At 42.5% G+C, this 13,472-nt stretch overlaps 2 protein-coding genes across 6 annotated transcripts in view; one reads left to right on the top strand and one right to left on the bottom strand.

Annotated features, from left to right (window-relative positions):
* The window catches only part of EGFL7 (EGF like domain multiple 7), a 50,376-nt gene extending 45,340 nt beyond the window's left edge, over positions 1-5,036 (top strand). For all 5 annotated transcript variants that reach the window (XM_033960603.1, XM_033960600.1, XM_033960601.1 and 2 more), the window contains 2 exons: positions 1,091-1,253; positions 4,107-5,036. In XM_033960603.1, the coding sequence (XP_033816494.1) occupies positions 1,091-1,253; positions 4,107-4,129 (186 nt within the window). In that variant the 3' untranslated portion in view covers positions 4,130-5,036. The remainder of the gene's footprint in view (positions 1-1,090; positions 1,254-4,106) is intronic.
* Positions 5,037-7,238: 2,202 nt separating this feature from the next.
* Positions 7,239-13,472, bottom strand: part of AGPAT2 (1-acylglycerol-3-phosphate O-acyltransferase 2) — a 29,040-nt gene continuing 22,806 nt past the window's right edge. The window contains exons 5-6 of the mRNA XM_033960534.1: positions 11,205-11,277; positions 7,239-9,866 (exon numbers count right to left, since the gene is read on the bottom strand). Coding sequence (XP_033816425.1) covers positions 9,703-9,866; positions 11,205-11,277 — 237 coding nt within the window. The 3' untranslated portion in view covers positions 7,239-9,702. The remainder of the gene's footprint in view (positions 9,867-11,204; positions 11,278-13,472) is intronic.

The following is a 13,472-nucleotide window of genomic DNA, read 5'->3' as shown; positions in this document are numbered from 1 at the left end:
GAGAAGGGATTTTCCCAGTTTACTCGCATAGAGAATACCATGTATGAGGGGAAGGATAGTTATATCTTTGGGCGGGTCTGGTGGAGTCAGGACTCGAGGAGTTATAAGATAGTGGGATTAGGGGAGGAAGGATGCCATGAATGATCTTAAAAGCCAGGCAGGAGCATTTGAAATGGATTCTGGAAATCACTGGGAGCCAGTGAAGTTTGGCCAGGAGTGGGTAGACATACCCGATATAGCATGTTTATATAGTGATTATTTCTATCCTACTCCAGTTCTGGCACTATATGAAACACTAGCACTTAAAGAGGCTCCAACTCTTTCAATGGGAGATTCTTCGTGCTTATTGTTCTTAGTAAACATAAACTGAAGGCTAATGTCTTTAATCTTGGAACTATGAATCAGGAACTTCTATACCATGTCCAAGAAACCTCCCCTAGGTTTGTACTTATGGTACCTCCCCTAGGTATGTACTTATCTTTTTAAATAGTACAGCGGTAGGACCCGACATGTTTCGCATCCGCTTCGTCAGGGATCCATGCAAAAACCGCTAACATCCACCCCGCTCTACATTCAAATAGCAATTAGCGGTTTTTGCATGGATCCCTGATGAAGCGGATGCGAAACATGTCGGGTCCTACCGCTGTACTATTTAAAAAGATAAGTACATACCTAAACGTATAAAGGAAAGTAAAAAATTCTAAAAGAAAGTAAAAAAATTTTAAAAAGTTTATATAAGAACAAGGACCAGTGAGGAGAAATACACCTGTGAGGCTCCCCGTTTTAAGAACATGTATGGTTAACGGTGGTGGAAGGTGTTTCTGAGGTCCAGTAAAATCAGTATGAGTATATGAAAGTTTGCAGTGAAAACGTAGTTATTACAGTAAGGGGAGGTTTCTTGGACATGGTATAGAAGTTACTGTTCTTAGTAAGTCATGTCTTTCATGGCTAGATCTGGTCATTCGCAGCAACTCCAGGCAGTAGGCTGAAATGGCACCCAAGATGGATTTTCTCTTCAACCAGATTTTAAGAGGCATCAGCTGTATGTAAGCGGACAGCACTCAGCACTTCTGTCTCTATTTCCTCCTAGAAACTACACCTGCTGTTGGCTGCTTTCCACAGTCTGGGCCCAGCAGACCTGGATGAGGACAGCTCCGATCCAATGAGCTGGCTGTCCCATTCCTTCCAAAAGCTTGACAGAATTGACTCACTCAGTGAGCAGATCTCATTCCTGGAGGAGCGCTTGGAGACCTGTAAGTCCAACAGCTTTCAAGATGTTCAGTGAACATGAGGGAGGAGGGGGGGAGGGGAAGAGTTGAGAAGTATTGTCTTGACAGAAAACATTCAAAAAGCAGACTTAGTCTAAGCTAAAATTCAGTCAGCTTCGCTAACATTCAACACTCTCTTCACCTACAAACGTCGAACCCCCTTAAGATTTGAACTAAACTACCTCACCTTCAGGAAAATACTGAAACCATACCTATTTGACAAATTCCTTTCTAATTAAAGACCGTGACCTCTCGCCAACAATGATGCTGTTCTCCCAGTGCATTTCATTCATTTCCTCCTACATCAATGTAACCCTCCATCTCGAATCATTGTACAATATTCTTGTTCCTCTGAAATAGTATAACCTTCTTCATCTTTACATTGTAAATTTTCCCCAGGCTGTTTCATGGGCCTCTTATCCTGTAAATTGCCTTGAACCTGTACTGGAAAAGAGTTATTGAGAAATTCTGATTAGATTAGATTTTTTTAAAAAGTATCCTAGTGTAGAAAAGTGACTGTCTGGTGCTGGCTTGAACAAATTTAGATTTGTGCTCCCAAAAGTTTACAACTTTAAATAGTTCTCAGCCTTATAAAGCTGTCATCTCTACTCATCTGCTGTTGTACAGTTTATTGCCATCATTTTATTTATGGAAAGCTAATGACACACTCTAATTACACTGCCTACAATCAGACAAAATCATACAGCTACACATCACCCTCCAGTGCAGCATGCTACAAGCATTTCCATAGCTCTCTGCCTCCTTCCAAGTAAAATCATTAGGTTGAAATAGATGGAGGAAAGGTCTTGATCTGTCATCGTTTATTAAACATGCCCCTGGGTTTGAAGCTGTTTCAGACATTTAGTTCCTGCCGTGATTCCCCGAAAATAAGCCCTAGAATGATTTTTAAAGATGCTCCTAATATAAGCCCTACCCCCAAAATAAGCCCTAGTTAAGATCGACCCCCGAAGTCCTTCCTGAATGTCTCTAACACGCCCCGACTCCATCCTTGATACTAGTGTTGCCCGATTCGCCCCACAAATTGGACTCATCAATTCAGCAACCCCCACCCCAATGAGACCTGACATACCTCCGCTCCGAGGCCTCCAAAAACAGCAGCAGCAGTGCTCTGAATGGGCTGCTTCATGGTCTTCCCCACTAGGACCGAGCCTTCCCTCTGCAGCATCTTTCTATCCCTCCATCCCATCCCCCTCTGCAGCAGAACCCCACCGACCCTCCCACCTTGAGACCGACATACCTCCGCTCCAAGGCCTCTAAAAACAGCGGCAGCGCTCTGAATGGGCCTTGGTGTCTTCCCCGCCAGGGTCTTTCCTCTGTCACGTCACTGATGACATCATCTGCACATGCACAGCGGTCCTCCAGATGCAACCGGAGCTCATTGGGGCTTCCTGGACAAATACTAAATTTTGGAAAGTCCATTTGGGAGCCTGGACATTCCTCTAAAAAGAGGACATGTCCAGGTTTTCAGACATCTGGTAACCCTATATCAAGGTCACTCTTAGACACTGTTAAGATCCACACTTAACACTAAATTTACACACTATTTATTGAATCCGGCCCTACGTGTGTACTGGTATTGTCTTTTTATTTATTGGGAATTAGCTCAGAACTTTTTAGAAGAAGGTCATTACATTCATCTATACTAGGTATTTCCTTGTTCCCAGAAAGTCTCACAATTTAACTCTGGAATTTAGAACTTTCTAAACCCCATCAAATGGCCTCCTAGCTCAAAACAATTGTTTTCATTGGAATGTGACTCAATACAAAAATGAAAGATTTGTGTGCGCTTTCCTCTCTGATGCCTGTTTTCAGTTCAGTTCTCTTTTCTGGTTGAAAGCACATGCCCATTACTACACCAGTTCTGTTTTCTGGTTGAAAGCACATGCCCATTACTACACAGAATGAGAGTAAGTTTGAGCAATTGAGATCATACCCCACAGGCCCTGGCTTAGGAGTGTGGTTCATTCCTGACACTGCATATGCAAAATTAACCAACTTGCAGAAATTGCCCCCGAGAATGGTATGTGAGGCATAAGATGTGTCATTCCTGAACAAACATGGGGAGATGGATTTTACCATCATACCATTTTTATTCTTGCCCTGGAACAATCGCTTTGAAATGCTCTCTGCAAGAACAACTCATCTGCAATACATCTGAATGCTGTTGTTTATTGAGACACACTGACATAATGCATGAATGCAGAAAAACACAGCCCACTTAACTTGCCAGTTAGTCCTGCCCAAACTACAAAGATTGATCCCAACTGACTGCCATAGAAGCACAATCAATTATACAACATTGTGCCATAGGAGAAAGTAGTTTATTAAATATGTAAATTAATATTACTCCTTATCCCAATGTCTTCCTCTATCTTTATGCCTAGATGGGCATACAAGTTCTCATACTGCCACCCATCCCCTGCTGCGACTATCAACTTTTTTAATAATCTAAAGCAGGAGTGGGCAACCTTGGATCTCAAGGGCTGCTAACCCAGATGGTTTTTCAGCATTTCCCTAATTAATACGTTTGAGAATCTATTTGCATATGCTGCCTTCATTGTATGCAAATTTATTAGGGAAATCCTGAAAACCTGACTGGGTTGCAGCCCTTGAGAATCCAGGTTGCCCACCCCTGCTTTAATAGTTAGCACAGCCAGCACTGCTATTACAAAAAACCCCCGCCTTCTAGGTCTTGACAGCTCTGTTTGATGCATCTAGGCATCCCCAACCTGCAGAGTACTAAGATGTTGAACTTGCAAAGTATGGGAAGGTTTGGTATTGATTCCATATTTTCATCTGCTTTCCTTTACCCATAAGGTTCATGCAAGAATGAACTTTAACCTGGATTTCTTAGGATACACAACTCCTCATTTGTGGACCTGTAAGAACATGGGTTTTGCAGAATGGAGCAGCTTCCTGACACCAAATGATTGGCAAGACAGCACACTCTTCCTGACACACATGGCCCATGTGATTTAGGATCCAGGTGCTAAGTTGCCCTTACTTCAGTAATGGAAGTATGGTCATGTCACACAGCTCAAGATTTGAGGTAGCAAAACTCCCATGCACCTATATATGGTTAGGTTACCTTTGAATCCAGCTTATAGAAGATTCATTAGGTCTGAGAACATGCCGATAGTTCATCAATCTGACTGCCTGAATAAGAACAGCTGCTTAAGGAACCAGTAAAGAACCTTTACAGCACTTCCACTTTTCCCAGTGTAGACCTGTCATCCAAGTTGAGATTGGGAAAGCAATCATGGCTTTGGTCATCTTAAGAAATCTGCATATGTGGCATGACTATGATTCCAACAAGGGATGTGTTAGCAGCTACCGAATCAGGTACCTCCCCATCCCAAATTACCAAGTCTACTGATGGCATGAGGAACAGCTGGTTGATGTCTTTGAGCTCTGAAAAGGTACCAAAGCAAGCAGGTGTCCAAAAATCTAAAGAACAAAAGCCATGAGAGATCCACAACCCCCATGTTGGCTCCAGTCTTCTGGATCAAATTGTGAAAGATGAGCACCGAAAACTCCCACCGAGGTCACAGACAAGTACTTGGGTAGTAATTGTGGTTCACATTGAATCTGAGCTAGAAATGGGGACATGAATCTTGAGTCCAGGCTCTAGAGTAACAAGTGCTGTTTATAAATGGTACAGTGCTAGGAGTCTCATTTACAATTCTTTCTATGTATGTTTCTTCAGTACTATGTATGGAAAAGATAATAAAGTTATAATAATGCACATATTTCATGGTCATCATTTAACACCAATATTAATCATACAGTAGTTGAACTTTTTTTTACTGTACATATTACTAATTAGTGCTCTAGCTTAGTGTTCTTCAACCTTTTTACACCTATGGACCGGCAGAAATAAAAGAAGAATTTTGTGGACTAACAAACTACTAAGACTGAAATAAAAAAAACCTGTCTCTGCCCCATCCCCACAGCTCATCTCCATCCTGTATACAGGGAGTGGGGAGAAAGAGATCCATAGTGCATCTCTCTCACTCCCTCTACTGCCATATCCAATATTTTTCCCTCTCTCATCCCCCAGATCATGTACAGCATTTTTCACTATTGCCCACCAGCCCCATGCCCAACATTTCTCCTTCTATCATCCCTCTCCTTCCATCACTATGTCCAACATTCCTCCCCCTTGCATCACCTTCAATCTATCCCCTTTCCACATCAAACATTTCTCCCTCATCCTGCTCTTCCCCACGTATCTCTTCCTCACTCCTCTCTATACCCAATAATTTTCCTCTTTCTTTCTTTCCCCATGTGCACCATCTTTCCCTCTCACTTACCCTCATCCCCAACAATTCTCTTCTATCCCTTCCCTTGTGTCCCAAGTTCATGTCTCCTCCCTTCCTTCTGTGTCCCAAGTTCGTGTCCCCCTCCCTGCCTTCCAAACTTTGTCCCAAATTCATGCCCCTCCCATGTTCCAATGTGCTCCCCCCCTCTTTTCTCCCTTACTTGTTCAGGGCCGTCCTACTTGTTTAGGGCCATACAGCCTCTACGGAAGCTTGTGTCCCCCTGCAAGTGCGTGTCCGTCTTCCTTCCAGCTTGGCTGCTTATCTTCAGCACCAGCTGCACTTGTTTGCCGGGACAGCGCGCAGTGACTCTTGCATGCTGCTGTCCAGGTTCTGGTTCCGGGTCAGCCACATGCAGCATGCAAGAGCCACTGTGCGCTGTCCCGGCAAACTGGTGCTGGAAATAAGAAGTAGCCAAGCCAGAAGAAAGATGGACATGCGGGTGCAGGGAACACTAATTCTTCATGGACTGGCAGGAAATTTTTGTGGACCATCACCAGTCCACGGACCAGTGGTTGAAAAACACTGTTCTAGCTGGTCTTTCTAAAATTCAGAAATCTTAACAAATCCACTGCTGAAAATGGTATCTGCTGCTCTGGGTAAAAAGTCAACAGCCAATTGAACAATAAGGGGGTAACAATAAAAAAAAAAAGTCTAAAAAGTGTTCTAAATGGCTACTTGGACAATCAAAAAGCCAATCATCGGGGGTGCCGCGGTTGGCCGTGGCAAGATGGCTTGAGCTCCCTCTTGCCCCGATGTTGTCAGGAGGGGGGGGGTCGCGGTTTGACATGGCAGGAGGGCTTGGGCACCCTCCTGCCTGGATGGTTGTGGGGGAGGGGGGATTCTGAAACCAGTGTTGTTTTTGACAGACACCGGTTACAGAATCCAGCTTTTAGGCGAAGGACTGGCTCCTCCTTCACCTAAAAGCCCTTCTGTTGGACGTTTGGGGCGTAGGCATTTTTTTTGTTTCATTATGGCTGAAAAGTGTAGATGTGGTGTGGGTGTACTTTTAGACGTAGTGGTGATTGGACGTTTAGGCAGAGGAAGGCCATAATCAAAACAAGGACGTTTAGTTTGGTTATGGACACTTTCCCTGCTTCTGCGTTGAATGTTTAAGGACTTAGGCCAAAAGGGAACTTAGATGCCTTTTTTGATTATGCCCCTCCACGCTGATAACTGAGCAACCAATGCAGAAAGACAATACCATCCTAAGAACTCACTACTCCTGTCCATACTGAATATATTATCTTCCTGTTAAAACCGCAGGAGCTCAAGGTCCACAGAGAGAGTGGAAAGGCTACCACAACAATATTAAGCTGAAAATCACTAGTCATAAAAACTACCCCCCCCCCCTTTTACAAAACTGTGCAAGAGGTTTTTAGCACCAGCTGGCACGCTGAATGCTCAGACACTCATAGGAATTCTATGACTGTCAAACAGCGCAGTGCATTCAACATGCCAGCTAGTGCTAAAATCCTCTTGCACGGTTTTGCAAAGGGGGTGTGTGGGTGTGTGTAAAACTCAGCCCTAAGTAAATCAAAATCTGCATTTTAAGGGTGCACAAGCACCATGGAAAATGCCTCAGCTCTTCTGTTCCCTGATGAAAAAGGCTAGCCAAATTTATGAGGTGTTAGTTTTTCAGTAAGAAAATTTATTTCACTTTTCAACAATGATCATTATTTTTTTAAACACAAACAAGTTTTTTGGCACAGATTGTAAAATCAAAAAAGAAAATAAAAATAACTTAAATACATTATATCCAAACAATTACTTTCTATATCATATGATTTCAGAAACAGTGAAAGACAAAAATACCAAGCAAGTCAATCAATTCCCTGAGAAGGACACATTGCCCCATGAAATGCATTTCTTGTCCTCTATGGTGTTGGGTTCTTTGCTTTCAGCACAGGGGGCAAAAAATATCTAGTTTCACTCAGTCAGTGACACTGAAACCCACTGGGAAGGACAGTTTGTTAACCAACATTACTGCACCAACATGCTGGGATTTAAAATGCGGTAAGGCGAAAGTTCTGCTCTTCTTGTGCATCGACTGATCCTGTCCAGCAGGTTAAAAAGGGAGAGAAAACTCAGAGACACCAACTCACATGTAATTCCCACAGATTTATAAACAGTTCACACAAAACCAGAGTTGCACAAAGCTTTGCAAGGCTCCTCAGTTTTAAACTGCTGTGGTGTACTGTCTTTTCACCATTACACTGCTAAAAATAAGAACCAGAACATTGGAACCCAGAAATATTTCTAACATATCTTTGCATGAAGTAATTCTAATGAATGTTTTAACCCCGGTTGTCCTGGAAACTACTCCATCAGAAGCAGCCACACACTTTATTATTAATGTGTACCTCACCTTTCCAGAAAATCAGTTTAACAATACATAAATATTATACCACAAGCAGTGTCTTAAGTTGTCATTTTATCTGATCTGTGCAATATTGTGCAGTACTGTATATATCACCCAGAGTCAAGAATGTACTTTTTAATATGTCTCCTCTGTCACTTTCAGACAGGATGACATAAGCTGCGATTGAGACATGTAGCCCAGAAACTTTGGAAAGAAAAAAATTTGTAAAGATTATTTTTTTTTCTGTTGTAAATGGTGCACTTACTGAACAGCCTTACCCAATGACACTTTCCATTTCAGCCAAGCAGCACTTGGACTGTCCCTACTGGAAGCAAATAACCCAAAATGAAACTCAGCCTGGACTCCTCCCCTACTCACTGATCCCACATGCACTGCCTCTTCTGAAGCTGATCTACATACACCTTGTCACTCCACAAGGGCTGTGTTATTTCAGCATCCACTAGACAGCCACCCACATCAGATTCATTCTTATCACCCCTCCTGAATAATCAACACTTTGGTAATGGAAAAAGAACGGAGAAGGTTCACACTACTGGCTTCTGTCACTGCACCTGCAAAATCTTTTTTGCACTTATGTGAAATAAAGCTGTTTGAAAAAAAAAATACATAGCAGCTGAGAAGACAGTTTTAAAAGCCTCCATAAAAATATACAATATACACTGCTTGATTTATGGACATCGATTTGGTAAACAACTTGTGCTTATGAAGTTAATCCCTGTTCACTAGGGCTAAACGAATAAGGGTAGATCACTTAGGTGCAACCACAGAATACTAAGGGTGCAGCTTGGAAGTGGTAGTCTTTTGGCCAATGAGGGCTCCTGTAGCCATTTTGAGGGGGTGGAGAAGAGACAAAGAGGTTTACAATGGGGGGGGGGAAGAGAAGACAAAAAGAAAAGAATCCTCAGCAGTGAATTTATTATACTGCCTTGGAAATGTGATGCAGGATGAAACACTTAAAAAGAGTTAAAGGTACTAAGGCAGACACTTTAAATCAGGCACTGCAAACAGCACCCAATATCAAATAGAAGTATCCTTATACATGTTGTGGTGCCCTACAACTGACAAATATGTCACTGATAAAGCAACAAGCCCTTGCTATTGTCAAGTTGTACCAGTAAAGCCACCTCTCTCTGCCATCTGGAGCCCACTGTGTCATTAGAATGTCACCTGACAACTCTGTGCTGGGTCCTCACTGCAGAAGTGACCTGTTCAGTGGCTTGGGGATTGCTTTTCTTTTTATCCTTTAATTAGGGCAGATTTAAACTGGCCTGAGGTTTTCCTTTCATGTGGTTAAGATCTTATAACAGAACAGAGTGCACCATGCCCCAGAACACCAGAGGTGTTAAAATAAAGGAGGGTGGGTGGGAAAGAACAATGCTGCAAACTGGAATCCCATACTGAAATTACCCAAACTGGGATCTTTGCACTCCCAAAACCTACTTAAATAATAGCATAATATGCTTCAGTATACTTCTCATTCCGTAAAATGCAGTTTTGGCAAAGAGTAGCTTATGTTAGAATTAGGATTACAACCCCTCCCACCCTCTCAATCCCTTAATATTTTTGAACAGAGGTATTGCAACACTTGTATAGCGAACACAAACTGTATTTTGTACAGAATTTTCCTCTCTCACGAGGTCCATCACCTAAGGCACGGCATGGCAGTTCTTGGCACTAGGAGGCTTGGGTCCTCTAAGAGCTATCTGGATCCCTACTGAGCTGCCAGGACCGAGCCATGGGTCTCATATGCTTTGTTGGAGAGCTGGAAGAAGGTCTTCCTCATCATAGTGTAGCACTTCTCTGTGAGCTCAGAAACATTTTCCCCTGTTAGACCTTCAGTTTCTACTCTGGGGAGGACTTCAACTTTAACTTTACCTGGTAATTAGAAGAGAAATCAATTCAGTATTGCCTTTCCCCATTCCTTAATGATATCTACAAGTCAAATTCCAATGTACGTAGTAATGCAGAGTCTGAATATCACAATTTAATTTTTTAAAAAGATGCCAATTCTGCCTGCCACTGCTTGTCTTTATACTATTTGCTACTATTTGGGTTTTTGCTAGATACTTGTGACTTGGAAACAAGTGATACTGGGCTAAGTGAGTCACTGTGGAAACAAGTGATACTGGGCTAAGAGGACCATTGGTCTGACCCAGTATGGCTATTCTTATTTGGAAGAGAGATTGACAGTAGCCCCCTCTGGATCATGTCATAATGACACTAGAAGGGCAGCAGGTTCTGGCTCTCAGGCAGATAGTACAATCAGGGGGAGGTGGTTGTTTCATACAGTTTACCACTTAAGAATCATTAGTTTCTTAAATTTAGGGCTTCTGCTTACATATTTAGAAATGGTACATTTTGGTATTTATTTTCCATCAGCACAAGTACTATTGCTGGGTATCAACAGAATCAAATATGCATGTTTTAGTCGCTTAGAAATCAGCACCGAAGAGGCAAAAACACTGAGTGAGGGATACAAGATAAGACAAGGGAGAGGAGAGTACGTACTGTAGCAGTGGAGATTTTCCTATTTTACCTTTTTTTTTTTTTTTTTTGCATCGGGGTGTTGGTTAAAACCTAAAATCAGAAGCCCTAGTTGCACTGAAAATCACTCTTTAACATGAGAACTGGAAAGCAAATAGAAAAATGTATTTCAGGTGTCCCCACCTTCAGTCTCTTAATACTGAGTGTAAGCAGGGTCGGCCTCACCACTGAGCAGCACGGTTTTCCTCAAATGGCCCAATATTTCAACCCTGCATCACTCACAGGCTGTACCTGGTTGAGTCTCAGCTACCTCACTTCCTCATTACTTTCACAAATAAAGAAACATTCAGGGAGAATAGCAACCTGGAGGAAATAGGCTACTCCAATATTGTAGCACCAATAGAGAAGCTCATGTAAATTGCTTCAAATTGACTCCCCAGTCATTAGTAGTAGTATAGAAGTTTTTAATAAATAAAAATGTTCAGCCAAGCACTGGATCTTCCATGAACATGTTAAAGAGACCTAGGAAAGCTTTGGATGCAATTCAATTATGTGCTGTGCAAGCAAGTAGGCTAGTGATATCCATAAAATGTCTTTGGCTACCATGTTTTTACTAGTAGGTTGGCAAAGCACTACCAAAGGCAGGCAGTTTGCTGACCTCTGTCCCAACTGCTCCATTGGTCACTACTAGAATGCACAAAGCAACACAGGGGCAAGTGAAATACATACCTGATGTAAATAAATTTCTGGCTTGGTTATAAAAGGTGTGATAGGAAGCATACACAACTGGAACAACTGGTACCTTAAAGAAAAGAAAGGAAAAATGTAAGGAAAAACAAAAGCCCACGTGTTAATTCATTTTGAAACCTCATACTGATGATTATCGAAGAGAAAATTGTTAAAATTACAAGCTTCTCTCCTTATTTTGCTTAGTGAACCAGGCTGCTGACAGTGATAGAATGAGTTCCAGTAATTTTCAGTGGCTGGTACACTGTTTAAGATCACCAGTTCCAGCTTATCTTACAATATTTCATGGGCAGACAGTTGTCACAAGAAATACAAAGGAACATTGGGCTAGATTCACTAAGCCCACCGATTAACTTCCGACCATTTAGCAACCCAATTTCCCTTCGACCTGATCATCCTCCGATCTGCACATGCAAATGAGGGGGAACAGCATTCAAATGCAGGCAGGGATTCACTAAAAAAAAAAAAAAAGGGACACCGACTGGGCTGACCGATCAAAAATAAGCGACTGCTGAGGACCAGTTGCTCAGGTCCTTATCTGCTCTCAGCCCCAAATCTCTCCTGCTGCCCTGACTCTCCTGCCCTTCCCTGCAATGCAAGCCCATGGTTTTAACCTGTGGGTTTAAAGCAGGTTATAACCATGGGCTTGCAAAGCAAAAAAAAAAGCAGGTTTTCTGCTCTGCCGGGCACGGAGGGCCTTCGCATGCGCAGACCATCTACAGATGGTCTGTGCATGCATCGGGATTGCTGTAGAGGGGTGTTCGGTTGGGGGCGTGATTCCCATCGCCCTCATTTGCATGAGGGCGATTCGTGAATCAGCCCTCCAGACACGATCAGATCACTCACAGATCGGATCGGATCCATGCCTTTAGTGAATCTAGCCCATTGTTTGCAACATTGCATACTGTAAGGAATGCTCAAGCAGGGGAGGGGGTTTCTGGATTTAGCTCATGCCTTTGTCCAGTAGTAATTCAAAGTGAATTACATTCAGGTTTATTAGGTTATGTTCCCTGTCTAAGTTTATATCCGAGGCAATGGGAGTTTAAGCAAGACTATAGTGTGATCTGAACCCTGATTTCCCTGGTTCTCAGCCTACTGCTCTAACCACTAGGCTGGAAAAAATGTGAAGCTAGAGAATGAGAGCTTTATCTTCAGGCTAATCTGGATTTTGCAAAAAAAAATGAGTGGGAAGATGATGAACATGATCAGAGCAACACATGTTAAAGGTCTGAGCAAAGGTCTCAGTATCTGGCAGTGAGCTAGAAGTGCAATGACAAGACAGCTTATGACATTGGATCTTCATTTACAGTCCTCAAGGGCCACCAACATGAATATATATGGCAGATCCGCATACAGAAGAGGGAGTAGGAAAGCAGATCTCTCTTATGAATATTCATTAGGGAAATCTAACCTGTTGGCAGCCCTTGAGGACTGGGAATGAAGGCCTATGTTGTCATCCAAATGACCATGTGGATTTAGAAAAGAAAACCTGGATTCTGCATAAAAATGAAGCATGAGAAGCGCCTCATTCATGAATCTTACTTGCGACACACAAGCACTGGACATTGAGCAAGGTAACAGCAGAAATAAAATGCAACCCTGTGTGTATTCCTCCCCCCCCCCCGGGGTTAAAATGTCTGTATAGAGCAGAAAGGTGTCTCCTAAAAGCTGGGGGGAAGGGGGTGGAGTGGGGGAACACGGCTGTAGGTGAAGACAGGAGCAGAGCAACCTCCCTCTAAAAAAAAAAAAAAAAAAGGTTCAACTAATCAGGACAGAAATAACTTCTGAATCAGAAAACAATACAGTAATTTGTGACAAGAGGAGAACCAGAAAGCTCTGCATTAAATGGGCTGAATTAAAGCTACACCTTTAATAACATTGTTATTGTTTTTTTTACGTTGTTATGCACTGCTGTATGTCAAAAAAGCCAACAATCCTTGGAGTCTCAAGCACCCAGATCTGCCACGTATACTGAACATAAGAAAGAGTTCTAATTTCTCCAAGCCAAGCCTGAGTTTTTTACCTGCTGCTAGAAAGAAATCAGGAAACCAGGATTAGCTCCTTCTACCCCTGATGACCTGAACGTTCCCTTTATGATACTCTTAAACAAGACCCCTGGAGTTGGCTCTTTCCACGTCAGACCCCAGATGCATAACAAAATAATGCTTTAAGTTTCTATTTTGTCCATTTGGGTCCTCAAAACGTCACAGCATCTGTAGAATCTGCACTTTCTGGGAAGATGTACTGCCT

This window comes from Geotrypetes seraphini, chromosome 10, assembly GCF_902459505.1.
Source record: "Geotrypetes seraphini chromosome 10, aGeoSer1.1, whole genome shotgun sequence".
Classification (NCBI taxonomy): domain Eukaryota; kingdom Metazoa; phylum Chordata; class Amphibia; order Gymnophiona; family Dermophiidae; genus Geotrypetes; species Geotrypetes seraphini.
This window is presented reverse-complemented; position numbering and strand designations above follow the sequence as displayed.